General features: G+C 54.3%; 2 protein-coding genes across 2 annotated transcripts; both read right to left on the bottom strand.

The window, feature by feature from the left end:
• Positions 1 to 1,753: 1,753 nt before the first annotated feature.
• On the bottom strand, positions 1,754 to 4,401 carry HOXB1 (homeobox B1; the record flags this gene model as incomplete). Its single annotated transcript, XM_084221994.1, has 2 exons — positions 1,754 to 2,070; positions 3,858 to 4,401. The coding sequence occupies 2 exons, from the start codon at positions 4,399 to 4,401 to the stop codon at positions 1,754 to 1,756; spliced, it is 861 nt and encodes a 286-aa protein (XP_084078120.1).
• A 3,434-nt stretch (positions 4,402 to 7,835) lies between these two features.
• Positions 7,836 to 17,455, bottom strand: LOC311163223 (homeobox protein Hox-B2-like; the record flags this gene model as incomplete). Its single annotated transcript, XM_084221993.1, has 3 exons — positions 7,836 to 7,965; positions 15,329 to 15,707; positions 17,083 to 17,455. The coding sequence occupies 3 exons, from the start codon at positions 17,453 to 17,455 to the stop codon at positions 7,836 to 7,838; spliced, it is 882 nt and encodes a 293-aa protein (XP_084078119.1).
• Positions 17,456 to 19,142: the final 1,687 nt, after the last annotated feature.

Here is a 19,142-nt window from a genome sequence, read left to right as displayed (position 1 = left end):
CTTTTTTTTTCCAGAGAAAGGAGCGTATCCGAGCGGGGAGAGATTTTATCTGCTCCCTGCAGAAGCCGCAGCAGGTACTTCCCTCCTCATCCCTCATCCCTCATCCCTCATCCCTCATCCCTCACCCCGCCGAGCAGATTTGCAAATTTACCCAGGGCCGAACAATGGATGCTCCTGGCAGCCCCTCTGTTGACTTGTTTAGAAATCCCGGAGGCGTTTCGAGGTAAAAAGGTCAGAGCTGCACCGGGCCCGCTCTTCCTCCCTCCCCTCCGGCCGCGCTCCGGCCCTCCCTGGAGGTAAAACGCGGAAATTTGATTTATTCCGGGCCAAAATCCCCATTTAGGGCCGGCCTCGGGGGAGCGACGCTTCGGGTTTTGGGGTTGGAGGCGCGCGGATCCGGAATAAATCCGAAATAAATCCGAAATCCGGGAAAGAAAAGTTGGGAAAATCAGAAATTCCTCCCACCGCCAGCGCGTCCCGAATTCCCGATTTTCACCCCGAGGATGGAAAGGAGATTTCCCGCTCTCAGCGGGCGGGAAACGAGAGCGGAATTCCCGCAGGGAATTTGGGAAAAGGGATCGGCCCCTTTGTTTGGGACGGGTGGAACGGCCGCAGACTTTTCCTTCCTCCTCCTCCTCCTCCTCCCTCCCGGGCCCCGCTTCCCGCAATTCCCGGAGATTCCCCCCGGGCTGAACAGACGCGAAAAAATAAAATAAAATAAAAATCAACTTTATTGGGCTGAGGTAGATCCGTGTGGGGGCGCGGGGAGCGGGGGGGATCCGGCGGAGGCACCGCTCGGGGTTTCCCGGTAATTCCGGTTTTCCCGGTAATTCCGTTTTCCCGGTATTTCCATTTTCCCGGTAATTCCGGTTTTCCAGGTAGTTCCGTTTTCCCGGTAATTCCGGTTTTCCCGGTAATTCCGTTTCCCGGTAATTTCTTTTTCCCCGGCAGGATTTCAGTCCCGAATCCCCGCCAGGGAGGGAGGTCGCGGTTTAGTCTCGGGTTTATCTGGCTCCGATAAGGCCGGGAGGGTGCGAGGAAGGCACCGGGAGCTCCCGGGACTCGTCCCCATCGCCCCTCACCCCTCCCGCCGCAGCCCCGGTAACCGAACCCCCTCCCCTCCCTCCCCTCCTCCGCCGGCAGCAGCAAAAATCGCCTGGAAAATAAAAAAACACCCTGTAAAGCAGAAATAGTGCAAAATTGGGGGGAATTGAGCGGAAAATTGCGCTTTTTCTCCTTTTTTTTCCTTTTTTTTTTTTGCATTTTTTTTCTTTCCTGAGGGTTTGGGTCTGTGCAGAGGCCTCGAGCGTCTTGGGCGCCCCGGCTCTCGCTTCAAGATCTACAGTCAGGAAATAAAAGGGAAAGGAAAGGGGAAAATGCCCGGAACTAATTTTTTTTTTCGTGTTCTTTTCACATTCTCACAGGGAGGACAAACGCATCGGGCAGGGGGGGAGAGGGAAAAAATAAAAAATAAAAAATCTTTGCGCTGGTTTTTCCAAAGGGCGGCGAACTAAATTCAAGTTTTTGTGGTTTTTTTTTTCCTGGAGTTGAAAGTGCAGTTCCTAAAGGGGAAGGGGAAAGGCAGAGAAGTCCCTGAGAGTCGGAAATTCGGAAATTGCTCCGGCCACCGGCCGCGGCCGCTCCTTGGGAGTCCGGCGGGGGCGATAAATAAAGAGAGAGACGCGAGCGGCGCCGCGGGCGCGGGGACGGCCCGGAGGGTCCCGCGGGGGGCTCGGGGACACCCCCGGAGCTCTCAGGAGGATCCGGAGCTGGGCGAGGCCTCGGGCGAGGACGGCTCCGAGCCCTCGGCCGCCTCCCCGGCCGCCCTGCCGGCCGCGGCCGGGGCCAGCCCTTCCTTCTCCCGCTTCTTCTGCTTCATCCTCCGGTTCTGGAACCAGATCTTCACCTGCGTCTCGTTGAGCTCCAGGCTGGCGGCGATCTCCACCCTGCGGGCCCGCGTCAGGTACTTGTTGAAGTGGAACTCCTTCTCCAGCTCCGTCAGCTGCTTGGTGCTGAAGTTGGTGCGGATGGCGTTGGGCGGCCCCAGGAGCCCCAGCTCCGACGTTTTGCCTGAAAAGAGCCAAAACGCGCCAGGGCAGGAGCGGCCGGAGGGATCCCCGCCCCTTCTTGCCCCTCCTGCGGCGCCCCGAGCCCCGCGCTCCCTCCCGGCCCCGCTCGGCCTCGGCCCGGCTCGCGTCCCGCTCCGGGCTGCGCTTTTCCCGGGGATCCACCCGGGATCCATCCCGAGATCCATCCGGGGATCCAGCCCTCATCCTCCCGGCAGGGTTTTTCCCCTGGGATCCATCGTCTCATCCTCCCGGATCTGCTTTTCCCCCCGGGATCCATCCCCTGGGATTCATCCCCTGGGATCCATCCCCTGGGATTCATTCCCTGGGATTTCCCCCCCTGGGATCCATCCCCTGAGATTCATCCCCTGGGATTTCCCCCGAGATCCATTCCTTGGGCTTTCCCCCGGGATCCATCCCCTGGGATTTTTCCCTGAGATTCATCCCCTGGGATTTCCCCTGGGATCCATCCCCTGGGATTCATCCCCTGGGATTTCCCCCGGGATCTCCCCTGGGATTCATCCTTTGGGATTTCCCCTGAGATTCATCCCCTGGGATTTCACCCCGGGATCCATCCCCTGGGATTTTTCCCTGGGATCCATCCCCCGGGATTCATCCCCTGCATTTCCCCCTTGGATCCATCCCCTGGGATTTCCCCCGGGATCCATCCCCTGGGATTTCCCCTGGGATTTCCCCCTTGGATCCATCCCCCGGGATCCATCCCTTTGGATCCATCCCCTGGGATCCATCCCTTTGGATCCATCCCCCGGGATCCATCCCTTTGGATCCATCCCCTGGGATTTCCCCGGGATCCATCCCCTTGGATCCATCCCCTGGGATTTCCCCTTGGATCCATCCCCTGGGATTTCCCTGGATCGATCCCCGGCCCCGCGGGAAGGGCTGCCAGGGGAGGCAGAGGGCGATGATGGCGGGGGAGGAGGAGGAAGGCCAGGGCAGGTGGTGAGGGAGGAAGCGGAACAATGGAGGAGGGGGGGAAGGCGCGGCTGAGGGAGGAGGAGGAGGAGGAGGAGGAGGAGGAAGCGTCGAGCGTTTCCTGCTCCGAGCTGGGCTTAAGTCAGACTCGGGCCTGCGGGAAGCCGAGCTCCGTGGGATGCGGGGGGAAACCTCTGGGTGGGGTTTGAGAAAAAGACCCCAAACCCCAAACGAACCCAACCCCAAAAAGAAGAACCAAAAACCCAAACAAACCCAACCCCAAAATGAAGACCCCAAACAAAACCAACCCCAAAATGAAGACCCCAAACGAACCCAACCCCAAAAAGAAGAACCAAAAACCCAAACAAACCCAACCCCAAAATGAAGACCCCAAACTCCAAACGAACCCAACCCCAAAATGAAGACCCCAAACCCCAAACAATCCCAACCCTAAAAAGAACCAAAACTCCAAACAAACCCAACCCCAAAATGAAGACCCCAAACTCCAAACGAACCCAACCCAAACACCAAAAATAAAAGACGCCAAAACCCAAACAACTCCCCCAAACCCCCCAAACCCAAACAACTCCCCCAAACCCCCCAAACCCAAACAACTCCCCCAAAACCCCCAAACCCGAAAAAACCCCCCAAAACCCCAAACCCAATCAAACCCCCCAAAAGCCCCCAAACCAAATCAAACCCCCCAAACCCCCAAACCCAATCAAACCCCAAAAACCCCCAAACCCAATCAAACCCCCCCAAACCCAACCAAACCCCCCAAACCCCAGCAAACCCAACCCCACCCCTCTCTCCAACCCCAACCCCGGGGGAGCTCATCCCTCCCGGCCCCCAACTCACCTGTTTTGGGGGGGTTCCTCCTCACCCTCATCCACTCGAAGGTCAGCGCTGCCCCGGGGCCGGGCTCGGGGTGCCCGGGAGGATCCGGCTCGTCCAGCAGCGCTGCCGGGAGCTCCCCGTAGAGGCCGGGCAGGTACCCGGGGGCGGCGGCCGGCGGCTGCTCGGGCCCGAGCGGGGGCTGGAAGTGCCCCCCGGGCCCGCAGTAGCCCTCGGGCAGCGGGGCCGAGCCGTAGCCCGGGGCGGAGGGGAAGAAGAGCCCGTCCGCGTCCTCCTGGCCCAGGTAGAGCTGCGGGTAGCCCGGCTGGGCCGGGAAAGCCGGCCCGGAGAAACGCGACGAGGAGGACGAGGAGGAGGAGGAGGATGATGCGGGGAGGAAGCCGTGCTGCGGGAGGGGCCCGGCGGAGGCCGGCGGGCCGAAGGGACCCTCGGAGGCCGGAGCGGGGCTACCCGAGCACGGCGGGAAGGACGGGGAGGCCGGCTCGGGGTGGTGCTGGAAGGCGGCGGCGCCGCGGTTACAAATTGCGAACTCCAAGAAGGAGTTCATGGCGGTATTGTCCATCTGCCGGCCACGGAGGAGGGTCAGCCCGTTTTGGGGGCCGCGCCGCCCGCCCTCCAACCTTTGGGCGCTCCGTCAAAGCCGGGAAACTTCCCGGCGGCCGCGGGGGGACCCCGCGGCGGCGCGGCCGGACCGGGGGGGATCCCGCGGGCGGAGCGGGCCCGGCCCAATGAGCGCGGGGCTGCCGAAGTTTGCGGCCGGCTCCGGGCTCATCCATCACGGGCCTGACATTGGCGTGACAAAGGGGCTTCAATCAAACCCGGCCCATCGATCTGATAACGACACGGCCGCGTCAAAATCTTCTCCTCAAAGACTTTAAAAGAGGTGCCGGGGAGGGGGGGAAGGATCGCGGTGACCCGCCAGCGGTTTTTAAGTGCAAAAAAGGGCCCCGAGTTATGCGCGGAGCCGGGCTCGGGCAGGCGCGAGTTCTGCCTTTGAAAGGATTTTCGCCGGCTCGGTGCGAGGGGGAGAAAAGAGGGCGAGGGGATGGGGAGGTGTGAGCGGCCACAAAAGGATGCTCGGGCGCTCTTTGATTCCTTTGGGAACTTTTTTCCCCCCCGAAGCGGCCCGGCCCTTTCCGGGGTGCTGAGAGCGGCCCCCGAAAATCCCGCCCGGGTTCCGCTTTCCTTTGGGAGCGGGGGGGAAGCGCGTCCTAATTAAATCAGCGTCCTAATTAAATCAGCATCCTAATGAGGAGCGCAAATGAACTCAGCGAGCGCAGGGCGGCTTTGGTCGGGCCCGGCCTGGCAATTCCGGGACTGTGGGAACTGAAACCGAGCCCTGCGCCCACCTGGGGACCTTCCACGCGCTAAAACCGGGTTTAGGGGGTCAGGCACTGCACATTCCCGGCTAAAACCGGGTTTAGGGGATCAGGCACTGCGCATTCCCTGCCAAAACCGGGTTTAGGGGGTCAGGCACTGCACATTCCCGGCTAAAACCGGGTTTAGGGGATCAGGCACTGCACATTCCCGGCTAAAACCGGGTTTAGGGGATCAGGCACTGCACATTCCCGGCTAAAACCGGGTTTAGGGGATCAGGCACTGCACATTCCCTGCCAAAACCGGGTTTAGGGGATCAGGCACTGCGCATTCCCGGCTAAAAGCGGGTTTAGGGGATCAGGCACTGTGCATTCCCAGCTAAAACCGGGTTTAGGGGGTCAGGCACTGCCCATTCCCGGCTAAAACCGGGTTTAGGGGATCAGGCACTGCACATTCCCGGCTAAAAGCGGGTTTAGGGGATCAGGCACTAAAACCGGGTTTAGGGGATCAGGCACTGCTCAGTCCCTACCAAACCCGGTTTTAGGGGCTCGCGCTCTCCTCAGTCCCTACCAAACCCGGTTTTAGGGGATCAGGCACTGCACATTCCCTGCCAAACCCGGGTTTAGGGGATCACGCACTGCATATTCCCTACCAAACCCGGGTTTAGGGGCTCACACTCTCCTCACTCCCTACCAAACCCGGTTTTAGGGGATCAGGCACTGCGAATTCCCGGCTAAAACCGGGTTTAGGGGATCAGGCACTGCTCGGTCCCCACCAAACCCGGTTATAGGGTCTCACGCTCTCCTCAGTCCCTACCAAACCCGGTTTTAGGGTCTCCCACACCGCTCACTCCCCCCCAAACCCGTTTTTATCCATTCCGACCCCCTCCAGGAGCACTAAGCTCAGCTTTGCCGACCCCAGCCGAGGAGGAGGAGGAGGAGGAGGGCAGAGCTGCCTCCAGGCCGGCGGCAGAGAAGGGACCAGAGGTGCCCAACATTTATTGACTTGTTGGGCCCGGGGCGACACGGGCGGCCGCCCACGGCCATTTGTTCCCTGTCAGGATTTACGGCCCGGCCACGCTCCGGCAGCGCCTCCGCGCCCCCTCCCCGGGCCAAAAGTTCATCCTAAAACCCAACCCGGCCCTAAAATCCATTTTCTCCCCCGCCACACCCCGGGGGAAAAATTTGGCCACAAATCCCAACCCGGCGTCGATTTTTCCTCCTCTTTTCCCCCTCAAATTTCCCCGAAATTTGAATTTTTGAGCCGGTTCCAGCTGGAGTTTTTCATTAAAAATTGAATTTTCCATCCTGGCGCTGTTGGTTCGTTCGGTCCCGCTGGGGTGGGGAGGAGAGGCCCCAAAATGAGAATATTTTATATCAAAATCTCCTCCAGAATTCTCCTTCCTCCTCCCCCGGGCAGCGAAAATCGATTTTCGATTCGATGCCTTTGATATTTCGGGTTGGAGCGGGTGATTTATGGCTGAAAAACCACAAAAAGAACAAAAAAAAAGGAAAATGCGGAGGTTTATTCCGGCCTGCGCTCGGCGGGTTTGAGTTTTCCGATGGTTTCCCACTGCTCCTGCATCAAAGGGATTTTAAAAATTAAAATCACAAAAAATCGCGATTTTTTCCAATTAAAATCAACAAAAATCGCGATTTTTTTCCCAATTAAAATCACCCAAAATCGCGATTTTTTTTCCAATTAAAATCACCAAAAACCGTGATTTTTTCCTCCCAATTAAAATCACCCAAAATCAAGATTTTTTTTCCCAATGAAAATCACCAAAAATCCCGATTTTTTCCCACTTAAAATCACCAAAAATTAAGATTTATTTCCCAATTAAAATCACCCAAAATCGAGATATTTTTTCACTTAAAATCACCAAAAATCGCGATTTTTTTATTTTTTCAGTTGCGGCGGGGAATCTTTTCCTGCAAGCCGAGCCTAAATTAGAGCTGAGGTGAAAAATCCGAATTTTTAAATTTTTCTTTATTTTCTGTGTGGGACAGGGGTCTCAAAACTGGAGCCAGAATTGGCGAAATGGTGGAAAATTCAGCCTGAAACGGGGCTGGGATCGCTTGGGGAATTTGGGGAAAATCGGATTTTTTGGGGAAACACCGGGAGAAGCCGGCGGGGGGAAGGGCCCCGCTCCCAACCCCCTCCCGCACCTCCGGGATGCTCCGGCTGCCCCAAAATTCCATTTTCTGCCCCAAATTTCCATTTTCTGCCCCAAAATTCCATTTTCTACCCCAAAATTCCATTTTCTGCCCCAAATTTCCATTTTCTACCCCAAATTTCCATTTTCTGCCCCAAATTCTGCCCCAGCTCCCGTTCCTATGGAAGCACCTCGGGGACTTTGAGTCTTTATTTTAAAATCTTTATTTTTAATCCTTATTTGAAATTTTTACTGGAAATCTTGGTTGGAAATCTTCATTTTAAATCTCGATTTTTATTTTTTGAGTCTTGGTTTGAAACCTGGATTTGAAATCCGTGTTTGAAATCTTGATTTGAAATCAGCATTTGAAATCTTGATTTGAAATCAGCATTTTAAATCTTGATTTTAAATCCGTGTTTTAAATCTTGATTTGAAATCTGCATTTTTAATCTTGATCTGAAATCAGCATTTTAAATCTTGATCCTAAACCTGCAGTTTAAATCTATATTTTAATCTCGAACTGGGGAATTTCTGTGCGGGCCACAGAGGCTCAGAGGGTCTCCAGATCTTTCATTTTTGGGGTCAAACACGACGGGTTTGGGATCAAATAGAACTTTCTGGAGGTTTAACAGAACTTTTCTGAAGTTAAACACAATTTTTAAGGGGTTAAATGGAACTTTTTTGAAGGTTGAACAACTTTTTTGGGGGGTTAAAAAGAACTTTTTGTGGAGTTAAATGTAATTTTTTGGGGGTTAAATAGAACTTTTTGTGGAGTTAAATGTAATTTTTGGGGGGGTTAAATAGAATTTTTTGGGGGCTGAATGTCACTTTTTTAGGGAAGCCTCAATTAGAGCTGAGGTGAAAAAAATCCGAATTTTATTCTTTTTTTGGGAGAGCAAAAGAGGAGATTTAATGAGTTAGAGAAGGGAAAAAAGGCAGAGGATTCAAATAAAATAGAAAACAAACAAAAACATCACGGGGAAAAAAACCCCAGATAATTCAGATTAAATAGGAAGAAAAAAACGGGGGGGGGAAATCGCAGATAATTCAGATAAAATACAATTTAAAAACCCAGATAACTCAGAAAAAAATTTAAAAATAAAAAGGTAAAAAAGCTCAGATGATTCGGATAAAATTTTTTAAAAAAACAAAAAGGAAAAAATCCCAGCTGGTCCAGAAAAAAAGGGAATATTTCAGGGCTCGGGTTCCTGCCCCCCTGGGAATCCCAGAGGTTTTCCCGCGGGCTGGAGCCCGCCTCGCCTCATTAATTAGGGTCATTTGCATATTCATTAGTGCCCCAGAGGGGACAGGAGGGGTCTGGAGCCGCTGCCCTGGGGCGGGGATTTGGGGGGTCCCGAATTCCTGGGGATCCCCTCGGATCCCAAATCCAACCGAGAGTCCCAAATCCCGGGGGATCCCCTCAGATCCCAAATCCCCGGGATCCCCTCAGATCCCAAATCCCTGGGAATCCTCTGAGATCCCAAATCCCGGGGATTTCCTCAGATCCCAAATCCCTCTGGATCCCCTCAGATCCCAAATCCCGGGGATTTCCTCAGATCCCAAATCCCTCTGGATCCTCTCAGATCCCAAATCCCCCCGGGATCCCCTCAGATCCCAAATACCCCCGGGATCCCCTCAGATCCCAAACCCCTGGGGATCCCCTCAGATCCCAAATCCCGGGATTCCCTCAGATCCCAAATCCCTGGGGATCCCCTCAGATCCCAAATCCCCGGGATCCCCTCAGATCCCAAATCCCTGGGGATCCCCTCAGATCCCAAATCCCCCCAGGATCCCCTCAGATCCCAAATCTGATCGATGGGTCTGGGGGGTTGATTGGGGGGGTTTGGGGTCACTTTTCCCGCCCTCGTTAGGGACGGGGACCAGTGGGGCCTGGGGTTTGACCTGGGGGGTTTGGGGTCCCTTTCCCCCCACCCCCATTAAGGAGCAGGATCGATGTGGGCTGGGGGTTTGATCTGAGGGGTTTGGGGTCACTTTTCCTTCCCCTATTAGGGATCAGGATCGATGGGTCTGGGGGTTTGATCTGGAGAGTTTGGGGTCACTTTTCCTTCCCCCATTAAGGATCAGGATCTGGGGGGTTGATTGGGGGGTTTGGGGTCACTTTTCCTTCCCCTATTAGGGATCAGGATCGATGGGGCTGGGGGGTTAATCTGAGGGGTTTGGGGTCCCTTTTGCTCCCCCCCTGAGGGATCAGGATCGATGGGGCTGGGGGGGTTGATCTGGAGAGTTTGGGGTCCCTTTTCCTTCCCCCATTAAGGACCAGGATCTGGGGGGTTGACTTGGGGGGTTTGGGGTCCCCTTTCCTTCCCCCATCAAGGACTGGGATTGACGGGGGCTCGGGGTTTGACTTGGGGGGTTTGGGGTCCCTTTTCCTTCCCCCATTAAGGATCGGGATTGATGGGGCTGGGGGGTTGATTGGGGGGTTTGGAGACCCTTTCCCCACCCTCGTTAGGGACTAGGACTGGTGGGGCCTGGGCTTTGATCTGGGGGGTTTGGGGTCCCTTTTCCTTCCCCCATTAAGAACCAGGATCTGGGGGGTTGATTTGGGGGGTTTGGGGTCACTTTTCCTTCCTCCTTGAGGGATCAGGATCGATGTGGGGCTGGGGGTTTGATCTGGGGGGTTTGGGGTCACTTTTCCCACCCTTATTAAGGATCAGGATCGATGTGGGGCTGGGGGGTTGATTTGAGGGGTTTGGGGTCACTTTCCCCACCCTCGTTAGGGACCGGGATTGATGGGGCTGGGGGTTGATTTGGGGGGTTTGGGGTCACTTTCCCCACCCCCATTAAGGATCAGGATCGATGGGTCTGGGGGTTGATTTGGAGGGTTTGGGGTCACTTTTCCTTCCCCCATTAAGAACCAGGATCTGGGGGGTTGATCTGGGGGGTTTGGGGTCACTTTTCCTTCCCCCATTAAGGACCAGGATCTGGGGGGTTGACTGGGGGGTTTGTGGCCCCTTTGCCCGGGCGTCCCTCCCGTCCCCTCCCTCAGCCTCGCCCTTCCCCCCCTCCCTTCCCCGCGGGAAAAGGGCGTGGAAATGTGGGAATGTGGGAATGTGGGAATGTGGGAATGTGGGAATGTGGAAATGTGGGAATGTGGGAATGTGGAAATGTGGAAATGTGGAAATGTGGAAATGTGGGAATGTGGAAATGTGGAAATGTGGAAATGTGGAAATGTGGAAATGTGGGAATGTGGAAATGTGGAAATGTGGGAATGTGGGAATGTGGAAATGTGGGAATGTGGGAATGTGGAAATGTGGAAATGTGGGAATGTGGAAATGTGGAAATGTGGGAATGTGGGAATGTGGAAATGTGGGAATGTGGGAATGTGGGAATGTGGAAATGTGGAAATGTGGAAATGTGGAAATGTGGGAATGTGGGAATGTGGGAATGTGGAAATGTGGAAATGTGGAAATGTGGAAATGTGGGAATGTGGGAATGTGGGAATGTGGAAATGTGGAAATGTGGGAATGTGGGAATGTGGAAATCCGCCCCTTTGGGGCCATTTCCCCCCATTTCCAGCCCATCTCAGGGTGCCAATCCGCCCGTTTGGGGCCATTTCCCCTCATTTTCAGTCCGAGGATCCTCTCAGGGTGGAAATCCGCCCCTTTGGGGTTTGGGGCCATTTCCCTCATTTCCAGCCCATCTCGGGGTGCCAATCCGCCCGTTTGGGGCCATTTCCCCTCATTTCCAGTCCGAGGATCCTCTCAAGGTGCCAATCCCCCCCCTTTGGGGTTTGGGGCCATTCCCCTCATTTCCAGCGCGCCCATCCGCCGCTTTTTGGATTTTTTCCCTCATTTTTCAGCTGGGGGATCCCCCTGAGGAGCCCAAAAGGACCCCGAGACCCCCCCCAAAAACCATCCCGAGCTTCCCCTGCCGGCCTGGGATGGGGCTGGGGAGGAGGAGGAGGAGGAGGAGGAGGAGGAGGAGGAGGAGGAGGAGGAGGAGGAAGGCGGGAAGCAAATGGCGTTTGACGGACCCGTCTGGCAGCTGCGGGCTGGGAAATGAACCCCGAATGAGGGATCCCCCTCCGCTGCCCCCCAAACCCGCGGCTGGGGGTCCCGGGGGGTCCCGGGAGCGGAGCTCGGCTCCGGCAGCGCCTTTTCCCCGCGGGAAGGGAGTTCGGGATGTTGAAATATTCAAATATTCAAATAATATTCAAATAATATTCAAATATTCCCGGCCGGAGCGGATCTGGAGTCCGGAGCGAGGTTTGGGATGCTCGGCTCTTTTCCCGGAGTGAAGATTTTGGGGAAGGGTGGTTCGGGAGGCCGAGGTGGCCCCAAAATCCCCCCGGCCCCTCTTTGTTCCCGCCCGGGGGGATCCCCCCGGCAATTCCCGGAACATCTGCCGGGCCCTCGCCTCCTTTTATTGCACTTTTATTCAATTTTGGGCCTTTTTTTACCACCCGGAAAGCGAACCCAGGCTCTGCTGCTTTTCACCCCAAATAAAAAACCCCAACAGAGGGGGGGTGACCCCACCCGGGCACTGAAAACACCAAATTCACCCCAAAAATCCGTGTGGGGCAGGGGGACACCCCAAAAGGGAGACCTGGGGTTGTTTCACCCTAAAAAATAAGGGGCTGGGGGAGAGTCGGGGCTGCCCCGCTCAGTTTTGGGGTCGCCCCCACCCCAAATTCCCACCCCCCCCGGGCTCAAATCCTCCCTCCCCGGACGCCTCCCAAAATTTGGGAAACCCCAAATTTTGGGGTCATTTCCGAGGCCCCCCCGGGATGAGTTTTGGGGTGAAAATCCCGCGAGGGGAGGAAGATTTGTGGGGGACCCCAGAAATTCCGAGGGAAATCGGGGGGCCAGGGGGGGTTTGGGGTCTGTGGGGCGGAAAAGAGAGGGGGAATAAAAAGGGGATTTGGGGGATTTGGGGTGGAAAAGGGAGCAGGAATAAAAGGGATTTTGGGGGGTTTTGGGGTTGGAAAATAGAGGGGCAATAAAGGGGGTTTAAGGGGTTTTGGGGGTGGAAAATAGAGGGGTAATAAAAGGGGATTTGGGGGGTTTGGGGTGGAAAAGAGGGGAGGGATAAAAGGGGATTTGGGGTTTGTGGGGTTCGGAAAAGGAGCAGGAATAAAAGGAGATTTTGGGGGTTTTGGGGTGGAAAAGAGGGGAGGAATAAAAGGGGATTTTGGGGGTTTGGGGACTGGAAAATGAGGGGAAATAAAAGGGGGTTTGGGGGATTTGGGGTTGGAAAATCGAGGGGGAATAAAGGGGATTTGGGGGGTTTTGGGGTGGAAAAGAGGGGAGGAATAAAGGGGATTTGGGGTTGGAAAAGGGACGAGTAATAAAGGGGATTTTGGGGGTTTTGGGGGTTGGAAAAGGGACGAGGAATAAAGGGGATTTTGGGGTTTTGGGGTTGGAAAAGGGAAGAGTAGTAAAAGGGGATTTGGGGGTTTGTGGGGTTGGGAAAGGGAGCAGGAATAAAATGGGTGTTTGGGGGTGGAAAATAGAGGGGGAATAAAAGGGGATTTGGGGGGTTTGGGGGCTGGGAAAGGGAAGAGGAATAAAGGGGATTTGGGGTTGGAAAATAGAGGGGGAATAAAGGGGATTTTGGGGTTTGGGGGGGCTGGAAAAGGGAGCAGGAATAAAGGGGATTTTGGGGGATTTTGGGGTTGGAAAATAGAGGGGGAATAAAAGGGGATTTTGGGGTTTTGGGGGTTGGGAAGGAGAAGAGGAATAAAAGGGGACTTGGGGGGTTTTGGGTTTGGAAAAGAGCAGGAATAAAGGGGGATTTTGGGGTTTTTGGGGCTGGAAAAGAGAGCAGGAATAAAGGGGATTTGGGGGTTTTTTGGGGCTGGAAAAGAGCAGGAATGAAGCAAGACCCCCCAGGCCCGTCCCTTACCCTCCTCCTCCTCTCACGTTCCTTTGCTCACCCCAACTCTTGGATGATTTTTTTTTTTAATTTTTTTTTTTGAGCTTTTACCCCAAATTCTCCTTTTTTTCCTCGTGTATTTTTTTGGGTTTTTTTGAGTTTTTTGTGCAGCTCCGGACGTTTCAAAGGCCGCGAGCTGCGGTGGATTCTGAGAGAAAGGAGCAGCAGGAGGAGGAGGAGGAGGATGGGGATGAAGGGCGGGATCGGGATGTGGGAGGCCGCGAACGGCCCCGGAATTCGCGTGGGCTCCGCGCTGCCTTTGTGCTCCTTCCCCATCCCTTTATCCCTTTTTATTTCATTTTAATTCTCGTTTTCCCCCCTTAAATTCGAGAATTCCTCCCATCCCTCGAAGCCGAACCCCAAAAAATTAAAATTAAGGGAGAACCACCGGGATTTGATGGGATAAAATGAATAAATAAATGAATAAATAAATAAATAAAACAAACACCGAGCTGGAGGGAGAGGAGCCGAGAACGGAGGGAATTTTTCCCCGGCCCCGATTTCTTTTGTCTCCCCTCAGGGCGCACGAGGAGATGATTCAAGCTCCTTCCAAAGCCGATGATTTATGGGGGAAAACAAAAAACAAACCCAAAAAAAAGAGAAAAAAAAGAGAAAAAAAAAGAGAAAAAAAAGAGAAAAAAAAGAGAAAAAAAAGCGGGTTTTTTTTTGGGAACGAAACCCGGAGCTCGTCGCTTTTATAAAGAATTTTATTTACTCGATGAAAAAAATAGACAATAAATAATTTGCCCTTTGAATAAATAAATCTACGTCTAAAAGGGGAAAAGAGGAAAAAAAATTCCCCCGATTTTTTTTTTTATATTTTCTCTCTCTTTTTAAATTTTATTACGAAATCTAAAAGTCTCCTTCTGATTCCTGAGAAAGTGGCTGGGGAGGAGGATTTAGAAATTTAATTTAATTTTTTTTTTTTTTTCTCTCCGGAGCGGGGGGTGGGGGTTGAAATCTCCCCTCCCCCCGCGCGTGAGAACTGCCGGCGGCTTCCCTGGAAATAAATAATTTAAAAATAAATAAAAGGATCGCGAAATACCTGAATTTCAGCACGAGCGGGGCTCTCGGGGAGGAATTCGGGAGGAGGTTTGGGGGGCACGGGAAATGGCTTCAGGGCAGATTTGGGGTTCCCCTTCTTTTGGGGCCGATTTTGGCGAGTTCTTATTTTTTTCAGGGCAGATTTTGAGGGGTTCTTCTTTTTTTTCAGGGCCGATTTTGGGGTTTTCCTTCTTTTAGGGCCGATTTTGGGGAGTTCTTCTTTTATTTTCAGGGCCGATTTTGGGGAGTTCTTTTTTTTCAGAGCAGATTTTGAGGCTTTCCTCTCATTTCAGGGCCGATTTTGGGGGGGTTCCCCTTCTTTTGGGGCAGATTTTGGGGGGTTCGCCTTCTCTCAGGCCAAATTTGTGGTTTCCCCCTGATTTTAGGGCTGATTTTGGGGGTTCCCCTTCTCTCAGGCCAGATTTTGGGGGGTTCCCCTTCTCTCAGGCCATATCTGGGGGGTTCCCCTTCTTTTGGGGCAGATTTTGGGGGGGTCCCCTTTTTTGGGCAGATTTTGGGGGGTTCCCCTTCTTTCAGGCCAGATTTGGGGTGTTCTCCTTACTTTAGGCCAGGTTTTGAGGGTTCCCCCTCTCTCGGGCCATATTTTGGGGGGTTCCCCCTCTCTCAGGGCAGATTTTGGGGGTTCCCCTCCTCTCAGGCCAGATTTGTGCTTTTCCCCTTATTTTAGGGCCGATTTTAAGGGTTCCCCTCCTCTCAGGCCGTATTTTGGGTGTTCCCCTCCTCTCAGGCCATATTTCGGTTGTTCTCCTCCTCTCGTTCCATATTTTGGGGTTCCCCTCCTCTCGTTCCATATTTCGAGTGTTCCCCTCCTCTCGGGCCATATTTTGGGGGTTCCCCTCCTCTCAGGCCATATTTTGGGGAGTTCCCTTTCTCTCAGTCCATATTTTGGGGTTCCCCTCCTCTCGGGCCATATTTCGGGGTGTTCCCCTCCTCTCAGGCCATATTTCGGGTGCTCCCCAGACCTGGTGGCGCTGCCCCGAGTCCGAACCCCCCGAACCCCCCAAACCCCGCTCCGGGGGTCTCCCATCAGGGAAAGCCCCACCCGCGCAGGTGCGCGGCGCAGAACGCGCTGCCCAACAGCTCCAGCTCCTCCTCGGAGAAGCTCAGGGGACTCCCCGGATCCCCGGGACACCCCGAGAACCCCGGGGCCAGCTCGGCCGAGAGCTCCGGCAGCCCCGCGGGGCCGCGCTCGGGCTCGGGCTCGGGGGGATCCTCCCGGGGCCGCGTTTGCCGCTTGTGCTTCATGCGGCGGTTCTGGAACCACACCTTGACCTGGCGCTCGCTGAGCCGCAGCAGCGCCGCCATCTCCCGGCGCCGCGGCCGGCACAGGTACGGGCTGAAGTGGAATTCCTTCTCCAGCTCCAGCAGCTGCGTGTTGGTGTAGGCGGTGCGCAGCCTCCGGGAGCCGCCGCCGTCCGCCTCTGCCCGGGGAGATAAAAAAAAAAAGAATAAAAAATGAATAAAAATAAATAAATGAAAATCGAGGGAATTGTCAGGGAAATGATGGAGGAGTTCGAGTTATCGCGCTGCCGGGGAGGTCGCTGCCTGCCGGGGAAAAGGGATTTGGCTGCGCGGTCTCTTCCCTCTCTGCCGCCCTGGGGCGGAAAAAGGATTTCTGACTTCCTTCTAAAGCCCTCAAATCCCTAAAAAAAAAAAAAAAAACAACCCTAAAATCCCTAAAAAAAAAATCCCGAAAATACCTAAAAAAAAATCCTTAAAATCCCTAAAATATTTCTAAATTCCTGAATTTCCTCTCAATTCCTTCTCAATTTCCTCTCAATTTCATCCCAATTTCATCTAAATTTCCTCTCAATTTCTTCAAAATTTCCTCTCAATTTCTTCTAAATTTCCTCTCAGTTTCCTCTCAATTCCTTCTAAAATTCCTCTCAATTTCCTCTCAATTTCTTCTAAAATTCCTCTCAATTTCCTCTCAATTCCTTCTAAAATTCCTCTCAATTCCTTCTAAATTTCCTCTCAGTTTCCTCTCAATTCCTTCTAAATTTCCTCTCAATTTCCTCTCAATTTCATTGAAAATTCCTCTCAATTTCCTCTCAATTTCTTCTAAAATTCATCTAAATTTCCTCTCAATTTCATCTAAATTTCTTCTCGATTTCTTCCCAACCTCTCCTCGATTTCCTCGTCCCCTCTTTCCCGTTTCCTGTTGTTCCGTGGGGTTTTTTACCATTTCCCGGCACTTTGGTTTCATTTTCCCCCTTTCCCCGTCCCACGAGCTCGGCCCGGCCCGGGCCGGTTTTACCCGAGCCGGGGAAATCCCGGGATTGTTCTCCAGCCTTTATCCCGAGGGAAGGGAGGAGGCCCAGCTCCTTTTCTGGGGGATTCGGGGCTGTAATAATTTCATTTTGCAGGATCGGCCCTCGCTCTTTCCCCTCCCCACCCGTTTTCTTTCCCCCTCCGCGCATCTTTGGCGTTTTGTTGTCTTTGCTTTTCCTTTTTTTTAAATTTTTTCCCTTTTTTCCCCCGTGGGCTGTAAAAACCGGCAGCTCTGGCACTGAAAGCTGAACAAACGGAGTCTCAAACCCCCACCCAGGCTCCCCCGGGCTCCCCTCGCTCGGGGTTTGGGCAGGAGTCGCCGAAATTCAGAATTTTGTTGTTTTTATTGGCGGGGGGGAGGGAGGAGGCAGCAGAACCCCCCAACCCCGGGCTGGGACCATCCCCCCGAGGATTCCCCAATCCGGGGGGATCCTCCCTGGCAGGGGGGATGGGCCGGGGCTGTTTTGGGGTCAGACGAGCAGAATTGGCCATTCCCATTCCCCGACGCCCCCCGGCCGTACGAACCTGCGGGAGATCCCGCGGCGGGCACCGGCAGCGAGGATGAGGATGAGGATGAGGATGGTGGGGACGAAGCGGCCGCAGCCCGGCTGCTCCTCCTGGCCGGTTTCTTCTCCTCCATCCAGGGGAACTGCGCTGCCCGGGCCGGGCCGGGCCGGGCGGGGCCGTGCGGGGCTCGGCTCCGGCTCCTGCGGCCGCCCGAACGCGGCTCGGGGCTCCGGAGGAGGCTTGGCCGGAGAGGAGGAGGAGGAAGGAAGGTCGGGTCCTTGATTGATGAAGTTTGAAAGGTCTCCAGGACAGCGGGGAGAGACGTCAGGCACTCCGCCAGCGACGGCTGGCTGTTGATAAACCCCATCTCCCTCCCAAATTCAAAATTCATGGCTTGGCCTGGGCCCGGCTTTAAAAAGCGCCAGGGAGGCGGGGGAGAGGGAGGAGGAGGAGGAGGAGGAGGGGGAGGAATGGAGGGCCGGGGGTTTTTGATGGCGGGGATGATGAGGGGGGTTTAGAATCGTGATATTGCTGATAACACGGGCGGAGAGGATCCGGCTCTGCTGAACTCGGGGCTGGGGAGAAATTGCGGCCAATTCCCGTCACGTGGGAGGCGGCGGCCAATGGCAGGAGGGGCCTGGAGCTGAGCAGAAAGCGAAATTTTGTGAAATTGGTTAAAAAAAGGGAGGAAAAAGCGAGAGAGGGAGAGGGGAACCCAAACAGCACCCCAGGATCAGCATCATCCCCCCTCCTTCCCTCCTTCCCTCCTTCCCTCCTTCCCTCCTTCCCTCCTTCCTTCCTTCCTTCCTTCCTTCCTTCCTTCCTTCCTTCCTTCCTTCCTTCCTTCCTTCCTTCCTTCCTTCCTTCCTTCCTTCCTTCCTTCCTTCCTTCCTTCCTTCCTTCCTTCCTTCCTTCCTTCCTTCCTTCCTTCCTTCCTTCCTTCCTTCCTTCCTTCCTTCCTTCCTTCCTTCCTTCCTTCCTTCCTTCCTTCCTTCCTTCCTTCCTTCCTTCCTTCCTTCCTTCCTTCCTTCCTTCCTTCCTTCCTTCCTTCCTTCCTTCCTTCCTTCCTTCCTTCCCCCGTTCCTAACCCGTTCCTAACCCGTTCCTAACCCGTTCCTAACCCATTCCTAACCCGTTCCTAACCCGTTCCTAACCCATTCCTAACCCGTTCCAGCCCCATTCCAGCCTGTTCCATCTCCATTCCCGTTCCCCATTCCTAACCCGTTCCTAACCCGTTCCTAACCCGTTCCTAACCCATTCCTAACCCGTTCCTAACCCGTTCCTAACCCGTTCCAGCCCCGTTTTTTCCCTCCCAGTCTCTCCCGCTGCCTCCAGCCCAGCCCTGGCTGCGCGCACTCAGCAACTCAAGCGAGTTTTTAAGCTGAGTTTAGTTAAACCCGCCCGATTTACGGGTTTCGATGACTCTTAACGAGCAGCCTGATCCCTCTCCTTCCCAAGCCAGGCTTAATGGGCCCTTTGAGCTCGGCTTAAAGGCCAAACTCGGTTTTGAGGTCGCGGCTATCTCGGAAATCGCATTTCTTCCTCCCCATCTCCTTTTCTCCGCTAAAGCAGCGCCGCTTCCAGAGTTTACAGAATAAAGAAAGAAAATGAAAAACTCGTTTCCCGAGATTTTTTTTTTTCTTTTCTTTTTCTTTCTTTCTTTCTTTGGCCTCTCTAAAGCGCCCCGGGTCCGCACCCCCCGAAAAGAAGAGAGAAACCATCAATCTTCTCCTGCAAAGCCTCCTGACAGCTCAGCCCTGACCCACCCGGCAGAGAAATTCCGCCGAGTTTCTAACCCAGGGCAGATTTACAAACTCGAACCCGCCCGTTTCAAAGGCAGAAATTAAAATAAAAATTAGATAAATCAAAATAAATCAGCGAGGAGGGGATGGAAGAGGAGATGGGGGGTTTGTCGGAGCTCCAGTCGTCCCAGTTGGCAGCCGGGAGGGACTGGGAGGCTCCGCTCCCGCTGGGAGCAGCCTGGAAACTTTTGTGGCTCGAAGCATCCGCGTGGGTGGGTGGGGAGGGTCGGGGAATAAACCCGGAGCTCGTTCGGCGAGCGGGGGAGAGAAAATAAA

Source organism: Fringilla coelebs (genome assembly GCF_963513975.1).
Source record: "Fringilla coelebs genome assembly, chromosome: 27".
NCBI lineage: Eukaryota > Metazoa > Chordata > Aves > Passeriformes > Fringillidae > Fringilla > Fringilla coelebs.
This window is presented reverse-complemented; position numbering and strand designations above follow the sequence as displayed.